The sequence below is a fragment of the Dendrobates tinctorius genome, unplaced genomic scaffold (assembly GCF_039654945.1).
Source record: "Dendrobates tinctorius isolate UK_male_01 unplaced genomic scaffold, ASM3965494v1 ptg000126l, whole genome shotgun sequence".
In the NCBI taxonomy this organism is placed as follows: domain Eukaryota; kingdom Metazoa; phylum Chordata; class Amphibia; order Anura; family Dendrobatidae; genus Dendrobates; species Dendrobates tinctorius.
In genome coordinates this window covers 2,243,528-2,266,144 of record NW_027361794.1, presented here as the reverse complement: position 1 = coordinate 2,266,144, position 22,617 = coordinate 2,243,528, and the positions used below count along the sequence as shown (strand labels likewise).

Sequence of the window (22,617 nt, the reverse complement as noted above, 5' to 3'; positions counted from 1 at the left end):
GTTAGGGTTGGAATTAGCGTTAGGGTTGGAATTAAGGTTAGGGTGGAATTAGGTTTGGGATTAGGGCTAGGGTTGGAATTAGGGTTAGGAATAGGTTTAGGGGTGGGTTGGGATTAGGGAAAGATTTGTGGTTAGGGTTAGGGGTGTATTGGGGTTAGGATTGGAGCTAGAATTCCACTGTTTAGGCACAACAGCGGGTCTCCAAATGCAACATGGAGCCACCATTTATTCCAGCCAATTTTGCGTTCAAAAAGTCAAACAGTGCTCCCTCCATTCCAAGCTTCGACGTGCGCCCAAACAGTGGTTTACCCCCACATATGAGGTATCAGAGTATTTAGGAAAAATTGCTCAACAACTTTGGTGGTCTAAATTCTCCTGTTACCCTTGGGAAAATAAAAAATGGGCTAAAAAAATTATTTTTGTGGAGAAAAAATTATTTTTTATTTTCACGCCTGGGCATTATAAAATTCTGTGAAGCACTTGGGGGTTCAAAGTGCTCACCACACATCTAGATATGTTCCTTGGGCGGTCTAGTTTCCAATATGGGGTTACTTGTTGGAGGTTTCCACTGTTTAGACACATCAGGGGCTCTGCAAACGTAACATGACACCCACAGACCATTCCATCAAGTCGGCATTTGAAAACGTCACTACTTCCCTTCCGAGCCCCGACGTGTGCCCAAACAGTGGTTTACCCCCAAATATGGGGTACCATCGCACTCAAGACAAACTGGACAACAACTTTTGGGGTCGAATTTATCCTGTTACCCTTGTTAAATAAAATATTGTGGGCTAAATAATCATTTTTTGAGGAAAAAAAATATTTTTTATTTTCACGGCTCTGCGTTATATACTGCTGTGAAGAACTTGGGGGTTCAAAGTGCTCACTACACATCTAGATTAGTTCCTTGGGTGGTCTAGTTTCCAAAATGGGGTCACTTGTGGGAGGTTTCCACTGTTTAGACACATCAGGGGCTCTGCAAACGTAACATGACACCCACAGACCATTCCATCAAGTTGGCATTTCAAAACATCACTACTTCCCTTCCAAGCCCCGACGTGTCCCCAAACAGTGGTTCCCCCACATATGGGGTACCAGCGTACTCAGGACAAACTGGACAACAACTTCTGGGGTCCAGTTTATCCTATTACCCTTGTGAAAATAAAAAATTGTGGGCTAAAAAATCATTTTTTGAGGAAAAAAAAATATTTTTATTTTCACGACTCTGCGTTGTAAACTTCTGTGAAGCACTTGGAGGTTCAAAGTGCTCACTATGCATCTACATAAATTCCTTAGGGGTTCTATTTTTCAAAATGGGGTCATTTGTGGTCGAGCTCCAAAGCTTAGGCACACAGGGGCTCTCCAAACACGACATGGTGTCCGCTAACGATTGGAGCTAATTTTCTGTTCAAAAAGTCAAATGGCGCTCCTTCCCTTCTGAGCTCTGCTGTGCACCCAAACAGTGGTTCCCCCCCACATATGGGGTACCAGCTTACTCCGGACAAACTGGACAGCAACTTTTGTGGTCCAATTTATCCTGTCTCCCTTAGGAAAATAAAAATTAGCTTGCTAAAATATAATTTTTGAGGAAAAAAATGACTTTATGCTTTGTGTTATAATCTTCTGTGAAGCACTTGGGGGGTTCAAAGTGCTCACTATGCATCTAGATAAGTTCCTTGGAGGGTCTAGTTTCCAAAATGGGGTCACTTGTGGGGGAGCTCTAATGTTTAGGCACACAGGGACTCTCCAAACGCGACATGGCAACCGCTAAATATTCCAGCATATTTTCCATTCAAAAAGTCAAATGGTGCTCCTTCCATTCTGAGCTCTGCCGTGCGCCCAAACAGTGGTTTATGACCACATATGAGGTATTGGTGTACTCAGGAGAAATTGCCCAACAAATTTTAGGATCCATTTTATCCTTTTACCCATGTGAAAATGAAAAAATTGATGCTAAAAGAAAATTTTTGTTGGAAAATTTAAAATGTCCATTTTTTCCTTCCATGTTGCTTTAGTCCCTGTGAAGCACCTGAAGGGTTAATAATCTTCTTGAATGTAGTTTTGAGTAGCTTGAGGGTTGCAGTTTTAGTAATCATGTCATTTTTGGGTATTTTCTGCCATATAGACCCCTCAAAGTGACTTCAAATGTGAGGTGGTCCCTAAAAAAAAAGTATTTGTAAATTTTGTTGTAAAAATGAGAAATCACTGGTCAACTTTTAACCCTTATAACGTCCTAACAAAAAAAAATTTTGTTTCCAAAATTGTGCTGGTGTAAAGTAGACATGTGGCAATGTTATTTATTAACTATTTTGGGTCACCTAACCCTTTGGTTTAACAGAATAAAAATTCAAAATTTGAAAATTGCGAAATTTTCAACATTTTCGCCAAATTTCCATCTTTTTACAAATAAACGCAAAAATTATTGACCCAAATTTGCCACTAACATGAAGCCCAATATGTCACGAAAAAATAATCTCAGAATCGCAAGGATGCGTTGAAGCGTTCCTGAGTTATTACCTCATAAAGGGACACTGGTCAGAAATGCAAAAAGTGGCCAGGTCATTAAGGTCAAAATAGGCTGGGTCATGAAGGCGATTAATTTTATTACAATAATTCAATGATTACAATAAATAGGAAATAGTGTGATATTGCATACACTTTTGCATAATATACATTACAAAGTTTAAGTACTTACATTATACACTACACTACACAAGAAAAACTTCACCAGTAAAGAGGATCATCTATCCATAACGTCAACCATGAGAAGCCAAATGGCGAAGACAGAGAATTCCTGGGATATCTACACTATAGATCCACATGGGCGTCCCCTTCCGATCTATAGGTTACAGGCTTCTGTCTTAGCTGAAATCCTCACTGGTTTATATCTAAGGGCCCCGTCACACATAGCGACTCACCAGCGATCCCGACAATGATAAGAACTTGTCAGGATCGCTGGTGTGTCGCTACATGATCGCTGGTGAGCTGCCAAACAGGCAGATCTCGGCAGGGATCAGGACAGCGAAATGCGGGTAACAAGCGATGCACGTCACTTAGTGGTGCTTAGAAACCCGATGTTTACCTTGGTTGCCAGCTCCCTGCATCAGCGCGCTGGTATCTAACGTAAGCGCCGCGCGGCGCTTAGAAACCCGATGTTTACCTTGGTTACCAGCTCCGGCTCGCTGATCGCTGGTCTCCCGCTTGCCACACGCAGCGATGCATGCTGGCCAGCGGGAGACCAGCGATCAAAAAAATGTCCTGGCCATTCGAGCACGATCAGCGATACCAGGCAGGGGGGGCGGTCGCTGATAAGTGTCACACACAGCGATCTCTCTGGTGAGATCGCAGTTGCGTCACAAAACTTGTGACTCAGCAGCGATCTCGCTAGTGAGATCGCTGTGTGTGACGGGGCTTTACTCTTGAAAAAATTGTTGTGTAACCCAGTGTTCACAAGCTCTAACAAATTCTATTTGTCCAGTATAGTATCTTTCCTCTGAGTGGCCAAAATTGTCAATCTACCCCAGACAAATACATCATGGCATAAAACATGCCCAAAAGCTTCCTGGCACCGAATAGTCTACCTTAATACAAAGACTTACACACTTAATACTAATAAGACTTGTTTCTTGCTAACATTAATCACACAGGTACACTGATAGCAGACTGCCGTAATGGTACTATAAACATGTTCTCTCTGAACACTGATAACAGACTAACACAGACTAACATTAATCACCAGATGTCAAGAGTTATAGAGCTAAGGCTACTTTTACACTTGCCGCTGTTTTTGCGGCCCGTTATTGTGGCCCATTTTTGTGGGCCGAATCGCCGCAAAAAGGCGGTCTTCGGCAATAAAGGGCAGCAAAAAAGTTTAACAAATCTCCTTGTTCTTTTTCCTCCAATACTGTGTAAGGCTACAATTACACATGCTGGGTTCTTTGTGGCCTGTTCTTACCTTCTCGGGAAAAAAACGGCAATCCGCAAATACAGTATACCGCAAAAACAAGCCATGAAAAATATTGAGTAAGCTCGATCGTTTTTCATGGCCGCAAATACGGTCCTCACGGCCATATTGTACACGGCGCACCCTTGAATTTTTGAGGGCCGATTTTGCAGCCCCATAGAAATGCAATGGGGCCGGAAAATGGCCCACAAAAACACGGCAAGTGTAAAACCAGCCTAACAAAGACTAGACTGTTACTGTCAAATATTTCTTACAGAAGTCTTTAAAGGATCTCCAAAGACAGGTTGTCTTAAAGGAGTCCTTAAAGACAGGCTACCAATATGGGTTCCCGATGGTCATTTGACATATTAGCACTACAATAACTCATGAAAAAATAGTTACGTTAAAATCAAGCACACCATTGATTTCTTGTGAAATTCTCAATAAGTTTGATGTGTCACGTGACCCTATTCCTGTTGTATAAAATACAGTTGGATCCAAAATGGCCGACTTCGAAATGACCGCAATGGTCACCACCCTTCTTCAAAATTTTCCCCCTCCCATATACTAATGTGCCACAAACAGGAAGTTGATATCACCAGTCATTCCCATTTAATTTAGGTGCATAAATAAATCGATGTGTAAATGACAGAGAGAATTGCTCTATGTAAAAGCTCATGTTAAAATTGCATTGCAATCTGATGTAAATTGGATGCTGGTGTGAAAAATCGGATTGTACTCACATAAAAACGCACTCGTCCGTTTTTTCGGTTCTGATATTGTAACTTCTTTTCACACATATGGGTATGAGCTCTTCTGTCGCCTTCTGGAGATAAAGCAGCTTCAGCCGCGGCTCTTTACCTCTCCTACAGGCAAAATGGGGGAAACAAAACACTTTTATTAATCAGTTATTTTTTATTACAGTTTTTATGAAGGGAAATTAGAGTAAAATGTCCCCAATCCCTTTTCCCTTCCCGCATTCCAGAATTCTGGGGTGGGATTATCTCTCCAGAAACCCCTGTACAGGAATATTCGGGCCCCAGCCCCATTATACAGGAGAATAGCGCGATCCCCAGAGTTCTTACACAGGACACAGAAATCAGACAAGGTCTCATATTCAGGCAGTTTCTATTTTACTCCAACCCTCTTTATATGACCGAGATCAGAGTCTCCTTATACCGAGTAGAGAAGCTCCAGGGACAAAGACCCCGTCTGGTCCTAACACACTGGGGGCCCGGAGTATCCAGCCACGGGGCCCGGATTCTCTCATTTGTGGCCCCAGCGTTTCTTGTAGAATAAATCCCTTTCTCATTCAGTCCTGTAGTAATGACTTTGTTCTCATGTTTTGTAGGAGGGTTCGTCTGTCTCCATCTTATGTTATCAGTATATGTGCGAGTGACAATAGACCCACTGTTAGGGACGGTGGAACGCACTAAATATAAATAATAGGAAGTGCTTTCGCCGTCCGGGGTCCACCGTGCAGTAGGTGTAACAACCGCTGCTGAGTAATGACGGACTCGCTATATGGCGGTATACTGCGCTCGGGTTAAACGTCACCTGGGGTGCGCATAGCGGACTCTGCTAACCTCACAGTGGCTCTAAAGCATAAACGCTGAGTCTGTTAGCTTCACAGGTCTCAGCTGGTGTGCACACACGGTATATGGTCACAGGACACGGCCCAAGACAGAGGTCGGTATCCGTCTTGACCTACCGTGCGTGCGGCATCGCTACCGCGGACGCCGGTAAGTGCTGCTAACTGCAGTGCGGCGGTAACTACTGCTGCTATACGATAGTGCTGTCAGGCGTGACACCATCGGACGCTAGTGTAGAGGTGCGGTGTGCACAGTGGCCTATAGCTTGCCAGTGACTGGCGCTGACTATCTCTCTAGTTCCCTATCCACATACGTAGTATCAGAGGGAAGGGTTTTCAAATGAGTCAGTCACCAGAATCATACATCCGTCACCATTCACACATAGCAAGTATAGTCTATACTAGCGCATGGGCGAGCGGTCATGCGGGCCTTTTATAGCCATGCGCTTCCAGGACCTTCCAGACCTCTGAGATGGGCCAATCAGATCAGGACAAGGACCTGAGCACGTGACCCCCGATCTCCACTGGGAGATCATCTCGTGGGCATGCCCAGTAGCGCAGCGAGAGGACATAGCCTCTGGAGTGGTTTCCTGCAAAGCAGGTTGCGCTACCATTGCTGGTCCAGAGGTGGCAGTAACATCCAGACCCAGAGAGCTGGTCTGAGCAGGGTTCCTGGATCGCCAAGATTGCTGTGCAGGTCCCTGAGCTGTCGGAAAGGAATGGAAGACCGCTGGATGTATGGCTCTGGATTCCTGCTGTGCAGCTGCAGGAATCCAATGCCTAACATTACTCCCCCTCCTAGGGCCCCCCCTGAGCCTCGCTACGCTCAAAGGCTGCGATCAGGAGCGAAGCGTGGATGTACTCCACAGGCTCCCATGTCTGGGCCTCTGGACCATGACCCTTCCAGTCCACCAAATAAAACTTTTTGCCATGCACAATTCTGCGTCCCACAATGGCGTTAACCTCAAACTTGTCTGAAGACAAGTCTGATGACCAGGCAGATGACTCAGAGAACCGGGCCATGTGAACAGGTTTGAGAAGGGACACATGAAAAACGTCAGAAATGGCTAAATGTGGAGGAAGAGCCAGGCGGTAGGCCACCGAGCTGATTCGCTCGAGAACCTTAAAAGGTGCAATGTATCGCGGCGCGAACTTGGAGGACTCGGCCCGCAGCTTGATGTTTTGAGCAGAGAGCCACACCAAGCCTCCGGGGGAAAAGGTTGGAGCTGGTCGCCGATGTGTGTCTGCGGATGCCCTCATTCTTTCTTTAGAGGCACGAATAGCATCCTGAGTGCGATCCCAAATGTCGCGAGCCTCCACTGCCCAGTCTGCCACCCTGCAGTCAGCGGAGGACACTGGCATCGGGACAGGGACGCGCAGATGCTGGCCGTAATTTAGAAGGAACGGCGCCTGACCAGTGGAATCAGCCACTGCATTATTCAGGGCAAATTCAGCCCATGGTAGCAAGGATCCCAGTCATCCTGCCTGGCAGAGACGAAATGCCGCAGGTACATGACCAAGGTTTGGTTGGCTCTCTCAACCAAGCCGTTCGTCTCGGGATGGTAAGCGGAGGACAGGTTTAGCTCAATGCTGAGTAGGCTGCAGAGCTCCCTCCAAAATCGGGACGCGAACTGAGGACCTCGATCACCGACAATTTTGTCCGGCATGCCATGCAGACGGAATAAATGTTTTATGAACAGTGTGGCAAGACCACGAGCGGAAGGCAACCGTGCGAGTGGCACCAGATGCACCATTTTAGAAAAATGGTCGGTGACCACCCAGATGACCGTACTGCCACCAGACTTGGCAGACCAACCACAAAATCCATGCCAACCATCTCCCAAGGTCTATCTGCCACCGGCAAAGGGTACAATAACCCAGGCGGCCTCTGTCTAGAGGACCTGTTCCGTGCACACGAGACGCATGCTTGTATGTATTGCTTAGTGTCTCGAGCCATGTGCGGCCACCAATAAGACCTTGCCAGGAGTTCTGTGGTCCACTTATTGCCAAAGTGACCACCCACCCTGGACGCGTGCGCCCAGGCGAGAACCTCCGGCCGTAGCTGAGGAGGCACAAAGGTCTTGCCCGGTGGCACTGACTCGAGAGCAACTGGAGCTACGGTCGTAAAGCTCTCCGGAGGGAGAATTAACCGTGGCTCAGCCTCCCCTTCCTCCGCTGAGACCACCGAGCATGAAAGAGCATCCGCACGGACGTTCTTCTCTCCAGAGAGGTAGTGCAAGGTGAAGCGGAAGCGGGAGAAGAAGAGCGACCACCTAGCCTGACGAGAGTTCAAGCGCTGGGCCGTTTGTAAATAGATCAGATTTTTATGGTCCATATACACCTGGAAGGGAAACCGGGCTCCCTCCAGGAGATGTCTCCACTCGGAAAAGGCCAACTTCATTGCAGCAGCTCCCTGTCCCCGATGGAGTAATTCTTCTCCCGCTGGTGAGAAGAAGAAGCAGGGATGCTTCCGACCTTGAGCATCCTTCTGGAAAAGGACTGCTCCTGCACCGATGGAAGAGGCATCCACCTCCAGGATAAACGGTTTATCCACATCGGGACGGCGTAAGATGGGAGCGCCAGCAAAATGGGATTTTAGAGACGAGAAGGCCTTGGAGACCTGTTCAGACCAAGCATTAGGATTAGCTCCTTTCTTTGTGAGAACAACCAAAGGAGCTACCAGTGTGGAAAAGTGAGGTATGAACTGGCGGTAATAGTTGACGAACCCTAGAAAGCGCTGCACCGCTTTGAGTGAGTGTGGTTCCTGCTAGTCCATTACCGCTTGCAGTTTGGCCGGATCCATAGCCAACCCCTGGACCGAGATGATGTAGCCCAGGAACGGCAAGGACTCCTGCTCAAACTGACACTTCTCTAGCTTGGTGAAAAGAGAGTTCGCCCGCAGACGGTCGAAGACCCTGCAGACATCTCTCCGGTGGGAGGTCAAATCTGGCGAGATGAGGATGTCATCCAGATAGACCACCACCGAGGTGGAGAGCATATCGCGGAAGACGTCATTGACGAAATCCTGGAAGACAGCAGGCGCATTACAAAGGCCGAAGGGCATGACCAGATATTCATAGTGGCCATCCCTGGTATTAAAGGCTGTCTTCCACTCGTCTCCTTCGCGAATGCGGATCAGGTTGTACGCCCCCCGTAGATCTAATTTCGTAAAGACCGGGCCCCTCGCAACCTGTCAAATAGCACAGAGAACAACGGGAGAGGGTATTTGTTTTTAACTGTAATGGCGTTGAGACCTCTGTAGTCAATGCAGGGACGTAACTCTCCGCTCCTCTTCTGCACGAAGATGAACCCTGCACCAGCCGGCGACACCGACTTTCTGATAAAACTTCTAGCCAGGTTCTCCCGGATATATTGAGACATAGCCTCTGTCTCAGGGAGTGACAGCGGATACACACAGCCTCTAGAAGGTTCCGTGCCTGGCAGAAGATCTATTGGACAATCGTAAGGACGGTGCGGCAGGAGCGTCTCCGCAAATTTTTTAGAGAAGACGTCCGCGTACTGGTATGGTTTAGGAAGCGCGGAGATCTGCGGGCACTTCAGTGGAAGCTACCTGAACACTGCCCTTCAGGCACCTTCCCTCACAGTCCTTGCTCCAACCCAGTATATTCCCCGAAGCCCAATCAATATGAGGGGAGTGACAACGGAGCCAGGGAACTCCGAGAAGCACCTGGTCGATGCCATCTGGCAAAATGAACAAGGACAGAATCTCACGATGAGAGGGTGAGATTGAGAGCCTGAGTGGGGCTGTCTGGTGGGTCACCTGAGATGGTAAAGGTGCACCATTAACCACCCTGATGGTCAGAGGTTGAGGCAGTAACACCAGTGGAATAGCGTGTTTCCGGGCGAAGGTCAAGGACATAAAGATCCCCTCAGCCCCGGAATCCACGGTAACCTCTACCTCCCAGGTGGAGGCCCCATTATCTAATGTCCCTCGTAATACCGGTTTGGGAGGAAAGGGTTTCATATTTGTCTGACCACCACCTACGACCACTGGACGTGATCGTTTTTCTGACCGCAGAGGACACATGCTAGCCGAGTGACCAAACTGCCGACACGGGTAACAACGTGCTGAGCTTCGCACCGGACGTGGCTTGGAGCCGGCGAGAGACACCTCCAAAGGTTCGGAGGATGTAAGCTCCTGAGCGGAAGATCTTAGCGGCTCGGTGAAGGTGGGAGCCAAGTTAACCCTTCGTCTGGATTGCGCACGTTCCAGCCCGCGCTCCGTAAACCGGAGATCAATGGATGGCAATCACTTCCTCCAGACTTGTGGGGACCTCTCTCGTTGCTAGAGCATCTTTGACGTGCTCAGCTAACACTCTCCAAAATACAGGGATGAGTGCTTTATTGGGCCACTCTAGTTCGGAAGCCAATGTCCGGAATCGGACGGCATAATGGCTGACCGAGAGAGACCCCTGTGTTATGGCCAATAATTGGAGAGAGGTGTTGTGCGTGATCAGTGGTCCCAAAAATACCTGCTTCAGAGCTGCGAGGAACTGAGCAGCCCCCTGAACCACGGGATCATCACGCTCCCACAATGGCGTAGCCCACTCTAATGCCCTGCCAGATAAAAGAGAAACAATAAACCCCACCTTAGCCCGCTCTGTAGGGAACCGTGCAGCCAGTAACTCAAGCCGGATAGAGCACTGACTCACGAATCCACTACAGGTGGCGCTGTCACACGAAAACTTGTCGGGGAGCGGGAGGCGAGATATTGTCGGCATAGGTGTGAGTGTGGGCACGCGTGAGACAGCCTCTGCGACTGCCTGAGCAGTGGCTACCGTAGCATTTGCAGCTGAGGTGGAGCTCTCGATAGCCGCCAACCTGCTCTCCAGCTGCCGAATGTACCGCTGCAGCTGCTGCAGGTCCGCCATTACTAGCCAGACCCTGGCGCTAGTATAATGTTAGGGACGGCGGAACGCACTAAATATAAATAATAGGAAGTGCATTCGCCGCCCGGGGTCCACCGTGCAGTAGGTGTAACAACCGCTGCTAAGTAATGGCGGACTCGCTATATGGCGGTATACTGCGCTCGGGTTAAATGTCACACGGGGTGCGCTCCACTGGGAGATCGTCTCGTGGGCATGCCCAGTAGCGCGGCAAAAGGACTTAGCCTCTGGAGTGGTTTCCTGCAAAGCAGGTTGCACTACCATTGCTGGTCCAGAGGAGGCAGCAACATCCAGACCCAGAGAGCTGGTCTGAGCAGGGCACCTGGATCGCTGAGATTGCTGTGCAGGTCCCTGAGCGGTTGGAAAGGAATGGGAGACTGCTGGATGTATGGCTCTGGATTCCTGCTGTGCAGCTGCCGGAATCTGACGCCTAACACCGATGGCCTCAGTTTTACCGTGTGTGTCTGGGGTCAGTTCTACAGGGGATAGAGCCGCGGGGTCTATGACTGAAGCTGGGGGTATACAGTGTACACAGAGGGGTCTGAGACCGAAGCTGGGGGTATACAGCATACACAAAGGGGTCCACGCACAGGGGTCTGTACACACACTGGGCTGCACACACAGGGGTCCGAACACAGAGGCGTGCACTCCTACAACCTGTACACACGTGGCTCCGCTCCGTACACCTCGTACACACACGGCTCCTATCCGTACAACTCGTACACACACGGCTGTGCTCCGTACACCTCGTACACACACACACAACTCCGCTCCGTACACCTTGTACACACGCGGCTCGGCTACATCCACACTGTAAACCCCTCCTGACCTCACACATAAACTTCCCCTCATCCAGCACCATGACAACCAGCACAGCAGAGTCCTGCACACACTGAGGCCCCTGATCATGTGACCCCTGACTCCTCCCCTCCTGTGACCTCATCACAGGTCCTGTGCGCACAGAGCAGCCATATATGTGGAGTGCGGGTGGAGGCTCCACACCAGGACTGGAGCAGGTAAAGACCCCAATATCCACAGGTGTCCCTTCTAATTAGGGGGAAACTATCCCCTCTAATAATCCTCGGACAGTTCTGACAAACACGGGAAAGTGCCCCTTTATGGAGGGGACAGAAAGTCTGTTTAGTCTCTTTAGCTCCATAGTATCAGCTCTAATCCAATGGTGAGAGAGCGATTTACCCCGAAGAGTCACAGATTGTGGGGTTGGTACAGAAATGTTATATTTAGGGGTTTTTTTAAGGAAACGTGTTAGTCTAATAGTACGGTGCCTTTCTTGGTTCGCACACACAGTATAATGTTCCTAGAAATCCTCCATCCCCAATTTTTGTTGTTCTTGGTGTTTTCCATATGGAAGCCTACAAGAAAATGCTAAACACATCATATCCATAGGAAACAATCTCTGTACATGGAGACATTGGCCTCAGATATCTCCTGTCTTGTTCTTACAAAAAAATCTTTCATAAAAGCCTCAAACTTCTGTGTGTGACTCAGACCTGAGATCTAACGTGATAGAAGATTACAGTGCGGGGAAGACGGGAAACCTTCATATAGACGGCCGGTGGGGATGGAGTCAGTGACGGACTCTGGCCAAATATGTTTCTAGAGCCGTAGTAGAAGATGAAGATGTCGTCCTCACCATGAAGTAGTTATTTCTCCTGTCCCGTGTAATGAATATCTCCTGCAGTATTGCTAATGCCGATTCCAGTGTCGGGAAATGAGACGAGAATTAGCGTTATGGAAGATGAGTCTATGAGAAACGTATTCAGCTGCCAACTCCGAGGGAGAAACTGCTTGTTGTCTGTGGCCTAAATATATAGGTTTTATTAGTAGATGTAAAGAAGGAAACTAAATACTGTAAAATAATAAATCTCCTCATATGTTTCCCTTATTATCTCCAGTAATTGTATTATTACACAGGATTTTTATGATGTTACATCGGCTCATCTTCTCATTCAGGTCTCTACAATATCGGATCCTCTCAGTGAAGATCTTCTGTATAAGAGAATTTTCCTGATTTACCCATCAAGGACGGATATGGACAGAGACAAGATGGCGGAGAGGATATTACACCTCACCCTAGAGATCCTCTTCCGGCTTACTGGAGAGGTGAGAGATTCTGATGACGTCACATTACATCATTCTTATCTATGGGAGTAACAGATGGACAGAACTGGAGAGGTGAGGACTCTGGAAATGTCTTTAGTAAGATTTATTAATGTGTCTCTCCATAACCAGGATTACACAGTAGTGAAGAAGATCTCTAGTGAGCGCTGTCAGGATCCTGTGTCTGAGGGATGGGGAAGACCCCTGAGCCCAATCACAAGGCCTCCACCTCACCCCCTGATACATGAGGACATCAATGACCAGAAGATCATAGACCTCACCTACAAGATGATTAAACTGCTGACTGGAGAGGTGACACTGCTGGGAATGCTGGGACATTATGCAGTAACACTATGAAGTGATTAGGGGGTAATGTTATCATTGTATGTATCAGGTTACTATAAGGTGTCAGGATTTCGCTGTCTATTTCTCCATGGAGCAGTGGGAGTATTTAGAAGGACACAAAGATCTGTACAAGGACGTCATGATGGAGGTTCCCCAGCCCCTCACATCACCAGGTAATAGGACTAAATACACATGGCCTATAATTATCTGTATGTAAAGAATGAATTCAGTCCCTGTATGTGTTTCCTCCAGATCTATCCAGTAAGAGGACAACACCAGAGAGATGTCCCTGTCCTCTTCTTCCACAAGACTGTAAACAAGAAGATCAAAATGTTCCTCAGGATCATCAGGTAGATGGAGGGAAGCTGTCATGAGATCTCCCCTATGATGTGTAGACGGCTGTGAAGGTCTTGTGCTCAGTCTTTTTGTATCCACCAGTATTACATGGTTTATACTTGTGTAATGAGAACGGTGGAGATGGCAGGATTAGAGCTGATCATAGATGTGACTTCTCCATCTGTCTGTGACTTTTACAATATTTATTTCAGGGTGAAGATCTGACCCATATTAATACTACAGAGACATATGTGAGGGGTGATGAGCGGTGTAAAGAGGAGATTCCTACAGATAACCGCCCAGGTGAGTAGTAACTGTGAGAATCATGTGGGAATAGTGGATGAGGGCAGGTATATCGCGCCCAGATTCCTTTCCTATGTGGCCTAGTCTGGTCAGTATCTCACCTGGTTACTAATGAATAATGGGAGGTGGATATAAAAGGATGCCAGGTGGTTGTGTGAGTGTCTCAGCCTGGGAACACAGAGAGCCTGTCTGTGTGAGAGACACACGTGAGTGGAAGCAGTGCCCACTGCAACTGTGGTTTGGCTGGACGGGAGAAGCCCGCCAGTTGGTAGTTAGGTTGTACCTTGTTTAGTTAGTGCCGGACAGGCAAGGATTTGTTTTATGTTTTATTTCTTTATGCATTGCTTTCACCTTTAATAAACCTGACCCAGTGTCAGTTATACCCGAACCCCAGCTCTGCGCCTGAGTTTCATGCTGAACGCACGTGACCTTTGACCCCAGCAAAGCCGATCCCGGAGTGCTTTATCACATTGTGGTGGAGAACGCGGGCATCACGTTGCAAGCATGAGCATGGAGGACGTGGTAAAAGCGCTGGTACAGTCCACCGCCATCCAGCAAGAAGCTAATCGGGTGATGATGGCCCAGCTGAAGGAGTTGGTGGACATGACAGTTACCGATCGTTCGCTTCTCCAGCAGGTGGCGCAGCGCTTGGCAAGCTTACCTGAGCTTAACCTGGAAGCCGAGTCGAGAGTGATTCACGTGAGTCGGTACTGGCAGAAAATGACGACCGAAGATGACGTTGAGGCATACCTGACCACGTTTGAACGGACGGCGGTACGAGAAAAATGGCCGAAGGCACGATGGGCCGGCCTGATTGCCCCGTTTCTTTCCGGTGAGGCCCAAAAGGCATATTATGACTTAGAGCCTGAAGCCGCCCAGGACTTTGACAAACTGAAAGCCGAGATCTTGGCCCGGTTGGGAGTGACGACCGCTGTCCGTGCACAGAGAGTGCATCAATGGACTTATCAGCTGGATAAACCACCGCGGTCACAGATGTTCGACCTGATCCACGTGACGAAGAAGTGGCTACAACCCGAGGTGTTGACAGCGCCAGAGAGTCGTCGTGGACAAGTACCTGAGAGCTCTACCGCCAGCCCTGAGGAAGTGGGTAAGCCATGGAAATCCTACGACGGCAGATCAACTGGTGGATCTGGTTGAACGTTACTCCGTGGCGGAAGGACTCCGAGACGACGCTACCCCACCTCGTTCTTCATCATCTCCACGTGGAACCGGTAAGACTGTTCCAGGGAGTAGGGGAGATAGAAAAATCCCAAAGACAGTGGGGGAGGAAAACGGGACTGCCCGCACTGCGAGGCCGAGAGTAACGAACTATGGTCTAAGCAAGGGGCCCGTTAGTTGTTTCCGCTGCCAAGAGATGGGACATGTTGCTGCGAACTGTCCGCTCACTTCTGAACCCATGCAGTGCGACCTCACAGACTCTAAAAACCGCATGTCTATGGTTGCCCGGGTAGTGAGTGTGAATGACGGTCAAAAGGATGTGGAAAAACACTTGTGTGATTTAACTGTTGATGGCAAAAATGTGGTGGCATTGTTAGACTCGGGAAGTGTGGTGACTCTGGTGAAGGCCAGTCTGGTGTCAGCCCCGACTGGACCATCAGACAAATTTTCTGTAACGTGTGTGCATGGAGACACCTGTTCGTACCTCACCACGGTCATATGCATTACTACTTCCTATGGGTCTGTGCAACATAAAGTGGGACTCGTCCCGGCGTTATTGCATGATGTTATCCTGGGCCGGGATTTTCCCCACTTCTGGCAATTGTGGGAGAATCAGTTGATGCCCTCGGGTAATAGTGTACAAGATTCTTCTCCCAGGGCGCGTGTGGGTCCCGAACCCCTGGAAGAGGTCTCCCCGGAAGACTCGGGGGAAGAGTCTGCGGGAAATGACCTGCAGTTCCCGTTTTCAGTCATGGCGGGTGATACGGAGGAGACCGGGGAAGAGGAGGAGGCCGACAGCCATCCACCTCCCCGTTTGCCAGATTTAGAAGTTCAGAAAGATGACTTCCAAAGCGAGCAAATAAAAGATCCTACCCTTTCTCAGGCTAGGACAAATGTAAAAGTGATAAATGGGGTACCCGTCCCGTAGAACCTGGCTCTAGGCTGGCATATCCTTACATGGTTCTGGAGAATGATTTACTCTATCAGATAGAGAAAAAGGAGGAAGATACGGTGCAACTATTAGTCGTGCCAAAACCCTACCGGCGGCAGGTGCTGGACCTGGCCCACGGACATGTGATGGGAGGTCACCTGGGAGTCCAGAAAACCACCGAAAGGATATTACACTGTTTTGTTTGGCCAGGCATGCATCACGATATTCGTGTATATTGTGAGTCTTGTCCTGACTGCCAAGCCTCTGCACCTAAGCCCCGGTTCTGTAGCCCTTTGGTACCCCTACCTATTATTGAAGTCCCGTTTGAGAGGATTGGGATGGATTTAGTTGGGCCCCTTACACGGTCTGCACGTGGACACCAACATATCCTGGTCATCTTGGATTATGCCACTCGTTACCCGGAGGCCATCCCTTTGCGTAACACGGCCACCAAGATGATTGCCAAGGAACTGGTGCATGTGTTTAGTCGGGTCGGTATACCAAAACAGATACTCACCGACCAGGGGACCCCCTTTATGTCCAGGGTAATGTTGGAGCTCTGCAGATTGTTACAAATCGAACCGTTACGCACATCCGTGTATCACCCTCAAACAGACGGGTTGGTCGAACGGTTCAATAAAACTCTGAAGCAGATGCTGAGAAAGGTGATAGGCAAGGATGGGAAGAACTGGGACTATTTACTTCCGTATTTGCTTTTTGCCATCAGGGAAGTACCCCAGTCTTCCACGGGATTCTCGCCTTTCGAGTTATTGTACGCCCGACGTCCTCGCGGACTGTTAGACGTTGCAAAAGAAACCTGGGAGGGTCAGGTCACTCCGTTTAAAACGGTGATAGATCACGTCACACAAATGAAGGACCGTGTTGTGGCTGTTATGCCTATCGTCAAAGAACACATGATGCAGGCTCAAGGAGCCCAAAAAAGAATCTGATAGGGGCGCCAAGATCCGTACGTTTGCACCCGGAGATAGGGTGTTGATCCTGGTCCCCACGGTGGACAGTAAGTTCCTGGCAAAGTGGCAGGGCCCCTTTGAGATTAAGGAAAGAGTTGGTGAAGTAAACTACAAAGTATACCAGGCAGGTAAACGGAAACCTGAACAGATTTATCATGTAAATCTGATAAAACCCTGGAAAGATCGGTCTGCCTTGTCAGCGGAGCTGGCCCGTCCCGTCTGCTCGCATACCGTTGCAGAGACTCTCTCGGAGCGGCAAAAGACTGAGGTCAGGCAGTTTCTACTTCACAACCAAAAGGTTTTCTCAGAAAAACCCGGGCAGACTATGCTAATGAAACATGACATCGTAACGGAACCTGGTGTCACAGTTCACGTAAAGCCCTACCGAAACCCGGAAGCGCGCCGTGAAGCCGTTTCCCGAGAAGTGAAGGCAATGTTAGAGTTAGGTGTCATTGAGGAATCGCACAGTGCGTGGTCCAGCCCGATTGTGCTAATTCCTAAACCGGACGGCACCATCCGGTTCTGCAATGACTTCAGGAAGCTGAATGCGGTCTCAAATTTTGATGCCTATCCTATGCCCCGGGTCGACGAGTTAATAGATCGGTTAGAAAAAGCCCGGTATATTACGACCCTAGACCTAACAAAGGGGTATTGGCAGATCCCTCTGGCAGAGGCGGCCAGAGAAAAGACGGCATTTGCTACCAAGGAAGGTCTATTTCAGTATGTGTATATGCCGTTTGGACTGCACGGAGCACCGGCGACCTTCCAGAGACTGATGGATCGAGTCCTGAGGCCACATAGGCAGTACGCTTCGGCCTATTTGGATGACATTGTCATTTACAGCTTGGACTGGGAGACTCATCTCCAGAAAGTACAAGCTGTGATTGACGACCTGTGGGAGGCAGGTCTAACCGCGAACCCCAAGAAATGTCACATCGGGCTAGAAGAAGCCTGGTATTTGGGGTATGTAATTGGGAGGGGTGTTGTTAAACCCCAGGTTGATAAGATTCAGGCGGTTCAGGACTGGCCACAACCTGTCAACAAGAAGCAGGTGCAAGCCTTCCTGGGGATCGCCGGCTATTATCGCCGGTTCATACCCAATTTTGCAGCCATCGCTACCCCCCGACGGATCTTACAAAAGGGAAAGACTCCGTCATGATTAAATGGAGTTTAGCGGCTGAAGAAGCCTTCCATAGCCTAAAACGGGCACTGCTCTCAGCCCGTACTGGTGACTCCGGACTTCCGCAGCGAGTATGTGGTACAAACGGATGCCTCTGATACCGGTATCGGGGCCGTACTCTCACAAGTGAGGGACGGAGTTGAACACCCAGTCCTCTATCTCAGCAGGAAGCTGAATAAACACGAGCAAAGGTATGCAGTCGTAGAAAAAGAGTGCCTCGCCATTAAGTGGGCTCTAGAGTCCCTCAAATATTATCTGGTGGGCCGAAAGTTCAGGCTGATCACTGACCATGCCCCTCTCAAGTGGATGCACTTGAACAAGGAACGGAATAGCCGGGTGACCCGGTGGTTCCTTGCCCTGCAGGCCTACACTTTTACGGTGGAGCACCGCCCAGGGGTACAGATGGGAAATGCAGATGCCCTCTCCCGAGTGCACTGTTTGGCGGGTGTCATTGCTCGACCGGAGTGGTCTGAGCAGAGGGGGGGGATATGTGAGAATCATGTGGGAATAGTGGATGAGGGCAGGTATATCTCGCCCAGATTCCTTTCCTATGTGGCCTAGTCTGGTCAGTATCGCACCTGCTTGCTAATGAATAATGGGAGGTGGATATAAAAGGATGCCAGGTGGTTGTGTGAGTGTCTGAGCCTGGGAACACAGAGAGCCTGTCTGTGTGAGAGACACACGTGAGTGAAAGCAGTGCCCACTGCAACTGTGGTTTGACTGGATGGGAGAAGCCCGCCAGTTGGTAGTTAGGTTGTACCTTGTTTAGTTAGTGCCAGACAGGCAAGGATCTGTTTTATGTTTTATTTCTTTATGCATTGCTTTCACCTTTAATAAACCTGACCCAGTGTCAGTTATACCCGAACCCCAGCTCGGCGCCTGAGTTTCATGCTGAACGCACGTGACCTTTGACCCCAGCAAAGCCGATCCCGGAGTGTTTTATCACATAACCACTAAATGCAGATTAGTCACAGATTCTTCTCAGTCACTGGCAGTGGCTGCTTTATCGGAGGTGTAGTCCGGCCCTATGACAATTGTGTGATCGCCATTTTGCGTTTAGACCACAATATTCTCCTCCATCTGAAAATGTTAAAATTACTTCGTGAAATTATGAAAGTGGCTGATCGTTACCTTCCCAAATCTGTAAACTACAAAGCCAAATGACATCATACGTAGAATGTGCTGACTAGTTAGAAAATCACTTGAAAAAAATATTATGATGGGCCTGTAAGAAAATACAAAATCAGAAGATGCAAGAATGATCCATAAACGGGCAGGGGTCACAACAGGAAACAAATACACAAATTTGGAGCTGAGCACAGAGGACTGAACCAGAGAAGAACATGGCTGTATGTGGCAGCTTCCGGCTATATGCTTTGAACTTCAGTAGAGTGTGGTGCTTTCCAGTTGGCGGGAGCAGATTACTCCAGCTGGACAGCTCACTCATCCATTCTGCTAGACTAGATGGTATTACTGGTCCCAGGCACCCTAATTGTAGTGGCTGGACAGAGCCTGCGCCACCCAGAGCTTCTGATTCCGACGTCTCTTCCATTACCAGCGACGCCTGGAAAATGAATAAGGCTGCGCCTGGTGACAGAAGCAGATGTCGCAGGAGCAGATCCCAGAGGAGATGGGACACACCATTTGCAGAAGCCCTAATATGACAAAAGGGCAGAAAATCAGAGCAGCAGAAATATCCATGAAGTTGCAAAATTTGGGAAATTATAACCCTCATTGAATTAGTCTATAGGTGTAGTGAATATGTTGATTCCACAGGCACTTTCTGGAAATTAGCACACAGTGGATTTTGGAGTGATAATTGCAAATTATATCTTTTTATTACCCAGCACATAGTGCCCAGATTGTGCTCCAGGAGACACACACACTGTAAATTGGGAGGCAGAATGAACAAAGAAATGAACACCATGCTCTACTGGTTCATCCTATGATGTTTTCTATTAGACTATGAACTGTCATTGTCTCAGTGAATGATTCAGTATTTTACATAACTTTCAATTTTTGCAAAAAGTAGAAATATTAAAAAATGAAAAATTCAAGAATATTTTATCCAAAAATAATAGGTTTTATTCTTAGCAGATGACTGTACCAGGAGATCAGAGGGACAGCTGACATCTTCAGTTTTTAAATCAGAAGATTTTGAGATCCCACAGGATACAATTGAAGTGAATGCCATTACTTCAGATATATCATCATCCCTTCACAGCAAAGATCAATCATCTGATTCCTTTAAACAGGTCCTGTCTTCTGATTCATTACCAATTACTGAGGAAAATCAAAGTCGCAAAATAAGCATTAAAAAACTTACTGGTCCTAAAGCAAAGAAGCTATTTTCACGTTCAGAATATGGAAACAGTTTTCCCCTTGAAAAGCCTTTTCTTAATATTCACACAGCAGAGAATAGATTTTCCTGTTCAGAATGTGGGAAATTTTTTAACCAGAAATCATATTTGGTTAAACACCAGAGAATTCATACAGGAGAAAAGCCTTTTTCATGTTCAGAATGTGGTAAATGTTTTAACCAGAAAATGCATCTTGCTAGACACCAGAAAACCCACACAGAGGAGAAGCCTTTTTCATGTTCAGAATGTGGGAAATGTTTTAACCAGAAAATAAATTTGGTTATACATCAGAGAACTCACACCGGGGAGAAGCCTTTTTCATGTTCAGAATGTGGGAAATGTTTCAGCCAGAAAAGAAATTTGGTTATACACCAGAGAACTCACGCCGGGGAGAAGCCTTTTTCATGTTCAGAATGTGGGAAATGTTTTAAACAGAAATCAGATTTTGTTATACACCAGAGAATTCACACAGAGGAGAAGCCTTTTTCATGTTCAGAATGTGGGAAATGTTTTAACCAAAAGAGAAATTTGGTTATGCACCAGAGAACTCACACTGGGGAGAAGACTTTTTCATGTTCAGAATGTGGGAAATGTTTTAACTGGAAAACACATCTTGATAGCCACCAGAGAACCCACACAGAGGAGAAGCCTTTTTCATGTTCAGAATGTGGGAAATGTTTTTACCATAAATCATATTTGCTTAGGCACCAGAGAATTCACACAGGGGAGAAGCCTTTTTCATGTTCCGAATGTGGGAAATGTTTTAATCAGAAAACAAATTTGCTTATGCACCAGAGAACTCACACAGAGGAGAAGCCTTTTTCATGTTCAGAATGTGGGAAATGTTTTAACCATAAATCAGATTTGCTTAGGCACCAGAGAATTCACACAGAGGAGAAGCCTTTTTCATGTTCAGAATGTGGGAAATGTTTTAACCATAAATCATATTTGCTTAGGCACCAGAGAATTCACACAGGGGAGAAGCCTTTTTCATGTTCAGAATGTGGAAAATGTTTTAATCAGAAAACAAATTTGCTTAAGCACCAGAGAATCCACAAAGAGGAGAAGCCTTTTTCATGTTCAGAATGTGGGAAATGTTTTAACCATAAATCAGATTTGCTTAGGCATCAGAGAATTCACACCGGGGAGAAGCCTTTTTCATGTTCAGAATGTGGGAAATGTTTTAATCAAAAAACAAATTTGCTTAAGCACCAGAGAATTCACACAGAGGAGAAGCCTTTTTCATGTTCAGAATGTGGGAAAGGTTTTAATCATAAATCAGATTTGCTTAGGCACCAGAGAATTCACACAGGGGAGAAGCCTTTTTCATGTTCAGAATGTGGGAAATGTTTTAACTGTAAAACGCATCTTGATAGCCACCAGAGAACGCACACCGAGGAGAAGCCTTTTTCATGTTCAGAATGTGGGAAATGTTTTAGCAATAAATCAGATTTGCTTAGGCACCAGAGAATTCACACAGGGGAGAAGCCTTTTTCGTGTTCAGAATGTGGAAAATGTTTTAACCAGAAAAGAAGTTTGGTTGTACACCAGAGAACTCACACCGGGGAGAAGCCTTTTTCATGTTCAGAATGTGGGAAATGTTTTAACCATAAATCAGATTTGCTTAGGCACCAGAAAACTCACACAGAGGAGAAGCCTTTTTCATGTTCAGAATGTGGGAAATGTTTTAAACAGAAATCAGATTTGCTTAGGCACCAGAGAACGCACACCGGGGAGAAGCCTTTTTCGTGTTCGGAATGTGGGAAATGTTTTGTAATGAAATCATCTCTTCTTAGTCACCTAAGCAGTCACACAGGGTAGAAGCCTTTTTCGTGTTCAGAATGTAAATGTTTTAACTGAAAAATGTACCTTCTTAAAGGTGTTTTCAACTACCAGGTAACCACTTGTCATTCCTCATGTTTGGCCTCATTAAAATAAAATCAGTCATACTCACCTTCCTTGCCAGTGCCATTCCCAGCGCAGTCGGAACTCGCGTTCCCAGGGCTCATGTGACGTTACACCACACAAGCCCTGCGCCCAATTAAGGCCAGCTTCACTGTCCCCGCCTTTGGACGTGTTGAATATCAACTGGAAGCCAGGGGTTTGGCTACTGTCCAATTTCTTTTTAATGTTTGATTAGTGAGGCCGTACTAGACAATAGGGATTGCGGGTATAAGTATAGGAGCTACGAGGAATCTCGAATACCCCTTTGTCAAGTGAGGCCGTACTAGGCCATAGGCCATAAAAGGGAAGCCGGCATGACAGGGTAGAGAGGGAAGTAGATACGGAGGTGGTTGGTGAATGGAAGGGAGAATAAGGGGTTAAATTTCGGTGCTGGCATGGCTGGGCTGGGCTAAGACGTAAGAGGGTCACATGGTATGGTGGGGTTATGGGCTGCTAGTATAAATAAGGGAAGCCATTTTAGAGGGACAACCATTTTGGATACCCTT

At 47.5% G+C, this 22,617-nt stretch overlaps 1 protein-coding gene across 1 annotated transcript in view; it reads left to right on the top strand.

Moving 5' to 3' along the window:
* LOC141047268 (uncharacterized) overlaps positions 1–22,120 on the top strand; it is a 112,510-nt gene extending 90,390 nt beyond the window's left edge. The window contains exon 9 of the mRNA XM_073542275.1: positions 20,230–22,120. Coding sequence (XP_073398376.1) covers positions 20,230–21,988 — 1,759 coding nt within the window. The 3' untranslated portion in view covers positions 21,989–22,120. The remainder of the gene's footprint in view (positions 1–20,229) is intronic.
* Positions 22,121–22,617: the final 497 nt, after the last annotated feature.